Here is a 4180-nt window from a genome sequence, read left to right on the forward strand (position 1 = left end):
GTCGCCTGCACTGCCCTGGGCCGGCCACTCTGCCCCTGCCCTCCCCAGCTTCTTTTTGTCTTCATCTGCTTGGTCTTCGCCGTTTCTTCACGTTTTTGTGTGTTGTTTATTTTTGCAAATTATAGTTGTTAATAGTAATTAGTTAATAACAACTGCGTTTATTGATTTTATAATATTATTATGCTTTTTATTACATTTATTTCTTTAAAAAGACTTCCACAGAGAAGCCACGGTTCCTTCCTTACCCCTGTACACCATTCTTCGTCCTGATCCCCAGAGACAAAGGCTTGCCGTGTTTCTGTTTCTGGTCTCTTGGTCTCAAAATCTCCAGATAACGTGTGTGCTTCTCTTTCTCTAGTCCTTCACTTCCTATTTTGACAGACCAGGTCAGCTCATTGATCCCTGCAGTGACCTCTGCTCCGTGGGACTGCAACCTTTGGGCAGAACCCCCTCCCTGTGTTCCTCCCCCTTCCCCCGCAGCTCCTGTCAAGGCCGCCTTGCTGGGAATTCCAGAGACTCGTGGCAGTTCTGCACATGCAATGAATTCTTTTTACACCCTACTAATTACCCCAAATTATGCCACATTTTAATTTCCTTTAGACTTGGTCATGCTTTTCTTGTACAGCTGTTTTTTCTCCTACAGTTTTTGACTTTCTTTTTGGGAGAAGAAATGCTTTTTTATCCTGTTACTAACAGTGTAGCTTCTTACTCATTATTTTGTTGTTTTAATGAAATAGCTCAGATTATCAAAAAATATAGAGAGTAATATGCAAGCATCCACACGCCCACCACTCAGCTTAAGAAACATATACTGTCGCTGATGTACAGGAAGCCTTGTCCTCAGTGCAGCCCACCCCCTGCCCCCAGACATCACCTGACCAGGGCTCCTGTGCCAGAGACCCCCAAGTAACAGAGCCTGGAGCACATGGCCTGGGGGTGCTGCAGCCCATGCTGGGTCTGGAGGAGCTGGCCTCCCTCTGCCTGCTGGCCCAGAATGAGCTCTCTTTGTTGCTGTCACTTTCCCCTTTTCAAAACTTGCTGTCGCATTGGTGGGGTCTCAGGAGAGAGGAGGAGATGAAGATCCTTCTCCAGTCAGGGCTCAGTCTTATTTTGGTCACCTTTGTTTTAGGTTTTGATTTTTGTTTCCCTTTTTACCTTTCCTGCCTTTTTGATGGACTGGTTGGGTTTTCTGTCACTTCTCTGGCTGTTTGGTGAGTCAGCGCTCCTGCCTCCAGCTCTGGCAGCAGTGGTGACTCCTGTTGTTACCACCATTTCATTCCGTCCTTGCCGCGCCCTCCCCACGTGCCTTCCCTGCCCTAGGGTTCTGCTTCCACAGTCCTGTTGAGACGAGGCTGCCAGCCCAGGTCTCCGCGCACCACCAAAGGTAAAGCTGCATCTGTGTCCTGTTCTCCCCAGGCCACGGCAGAGACAGCGCGTGTACCCCAAGTGCACATGGCTTACAGCCCCTAAGAGCACCTGGCCTCGCTACAGCAAACCAGGTGAGGGTCTGTAGAGGCTGCAGGGTCTGTGCAGAGGCCAACGCCAGGCGCTGTGTGTGTCAGTGCTACCTAGCCAGGCCTCTCCTCCATTGTGTGAAGCCAGCATGCAGCGCATACATGGTCATGTTTTTTACCAAACAGAGGGCTTGAGAGCACAGCCTCGTGCTAGAGGACAGAGATTCAGTGTCCCTGGGCACAGAACCTTCCCAGACACGACCGTGTGTGTGTCCTGTACTGTTTCAGTGCAGCTGCTGTCTGCTTTCTACTGTCTTTTTTCCCAGGGATACTGCACCATAGAAAGTGATCAAGTTTATTTTTAAAGTATGATATTTTATATTTTATTGCAAACTAGTAAGTACGTATAATTTAAAGAAAAATAGCGGGCCGAGCCCGTGGCACACTCGGGAGAGTGCGGTGCTGGGAGCGCAGCAGCACTCCTGCCGCGGGTTTGGATCCTATATGGGGATGACCGGTGCGCTCACAGTGCTCACTGGCTGAGCGCAGTGCGGCCGGTCTCAAAAAAAAAAAAGAAAGAAAGAAAAATAGCAATACAGAAAGGTCCTGTCAGGGTGCTTGTCACATGGCATAGAGGCTGGTATGCGGGGCCCAAGGGGCCCTCAGAGGGACGGGTCAGGGATGCCCACCATGGGAAGGGAGCTGTGGGGTTGTGTGGATGAAAACCGTGGGGGGCAGTGCCCTCTGCCATCAGTACTGTCATAGCCCTACCCACACCTCTCCTGCTCCTGTATCTGTGGAGATTCTGGAAGATTCCCCATATACTCCCAGTGGAGACATGCCTAGAGCTTGAGGCCTTTGCTTTTAGGAGCTGAAGTCTGTGCCTTATACCCTAGGCCCCTTACCTTCCTGGCAGAAACCCCCAAGAGGCCACATGCTCCTGTAGGGTAGGGCCATCAGAAGGGTGTGGCTAAGGGGGACCAAGAACCACTGATCTGTTTCAGGCATGTCAGAAGAAACTAGGCCCCACACCCCCAAAGTCAGACATGAAGAGCAGAGAGGAAGGGTGGCTGGCCATGGGTTGTCAATGCCACCACCTCACAGGCCTGGCGCTGTCTCCCACCCCTGCACGGCCACCCTGGATATTTGTCCTAACCAGACTGGATCTGGGTACAGTGTTCGGCTTGGCCAGGTCTGGTGACCCTGTAGGCTGTGCCTGTCCCTGTTCCTGACATTTCACGTTCCATCCTACACTCTGGGCCAGATCCGAGTTCTGTGGGGAAGCATGTCTTTATAGGAACCAAAGCAGACAGGATGCCAGCAGCTTCTGGTGCAGGCAGAGTGGTGGAAAGCAGGCCCCAAGCATGCCAGCTGTGGCCTAGAGGAGCCCAGCCCAGGTCTGGTGACTTGCCTGAGGATGCTGTCAGGTCCAGTGTGTCGATATCACAGAGGCCTTGTCAAGAACAACCTGGGTGGTGATGCCGTGCCGTGCTGCGCACGCCTCCCTGAGTGCTCTCACCTCCCAGGTCTGTTCATGCGGCTGCTGGAGTCAAAGAAAGGCCTGTCCTTCTTCACGTTTGAACACAACGAGGAGTACCAGCAGGCACAGCATAAGTTCTTGGTGGCTGTGGAGTCTATGGAGCCCAACAACATCGTGGTGAGTGGTCCCTGCAGCCCCTGCTGGGCCAGGCAGTTGCTTTCCCCTGCAGGAGGGATGCCTCTCTGTGCAGAGTGGTCAGACCCATGACCAGAGGGAGGCATGTTTAGCACCCATGAGGACCTTCTTGGGGGCCTCCCTGGCCGTCTGCTAGGCTGGCGCAGGACAGGGCAGCCTGTCCTGTCCCCTGTGTCCTGTCCTTAAAAACCTCCCAGGCCTGGTGGCCAGGCTTCCCTAGGGTTCCAAGACCCCACCCAGCTCCATCCTCAGGCCACGGTCAGGTCTTTGATCACTGCAGGACCCCAGAGAGCTCATCCTCTGGCTGCCAGGCCCTGTGCACACACGCACTCAGGCCACAGTCCAGGGCAAGTGACTCTTGAGAGCTCGCTGCTGTCTTCCCACATGGGAAAGAGGGCGCTTGTTTTCCGTTCCTCTTTCTCGGGCACAGGGAGAGTTGAGATGCACCAGCCTGTGTATGCGAGTTCTGGTGCCCATCGTAGATCAGGTCAGCAGCTCAGCTGAGCAGCAGTCGCCAGCATGTTGTGAGTTGGGGAGGTATTGTGACCGTCACCCCTGCTGATAATTTCCCCCAGGTTTAAATGCTTGGAAAGTAAGGCCTGCCTGAGGCCTGCTGCCTTCCTGGGCATCCTCCAGGGCTGTCCTCCTTTCTGGTAGGTTCTGCTCCAGACGAGCCCCTACCACGTCGATTCGCTCCTACAGCTCAGTGATGCCTGCCGGTTTCAGGAGGATCAGGAGATGGCTCGAGACCTTATAGGTGAGACAGCAGCCAACCTGCAGGCAGAGATACTGTTTTGTAAGATAAGGACACAAATGGGTTTGCCAGGATATTTTTTAAACAACAGCTTTATTGAGATGTAAGCCATGCACTGTAAAACTCAGCCACTTGAAGTGTGCGACTATGGTTTTAGCCTAGGCCAGAGCTGTGCAGTTGTCACCATGGCCAACTTTATTTATTTTTTTATTTAATTTTATTTTTTTGTCTTTTTCTGTGACCGGTAAGGGGATCGCAACCCTTGGCTTGGTGTCACCCGCACCGCGCTCAGCCAGT

General features: G+C 52.7%; 1 protein-coding gene across 1 annotated transcript in view; it reads left to right on the top strand.

Moving 5' to 3' along the window:
• The window catches only part of TCF25 (transcription factor 25 (basic helix-loop-helix)), a 44355-nt gene that overhangs the window by 25120 nt on the left and 15055 nt on the right, over window positions 1-4180 (top strand). Inside the window, 3 exon segments of the mRNA XM_008563488.1 lie at window positions 1417-1499; window positions 2981-3111; window positions 3787-3886. Of these exon segments, the coding sequence (XP_008561710.1) occupies window positions 1417-1499; window positions 2981-3111; window positions 3787-3886 (314 nt within the window).

Source organism: Galeopterus variegatus, unplaced genomic scaffold (assembly GCF_000696425.1).
Source record: "Galeopterus variegatus unplaced genomic scaffold, G_variegatus-3.0.2 Scaffold174, whole genome shotgun sequence".
NCBI classification, from domain to species: domain Eukaryota; kingdom Metazoa; phylum Chordata; class Mammalia; order Dermoptera; family Cynocephalidae; genus Galeopterus; species Galeopterus variegatus.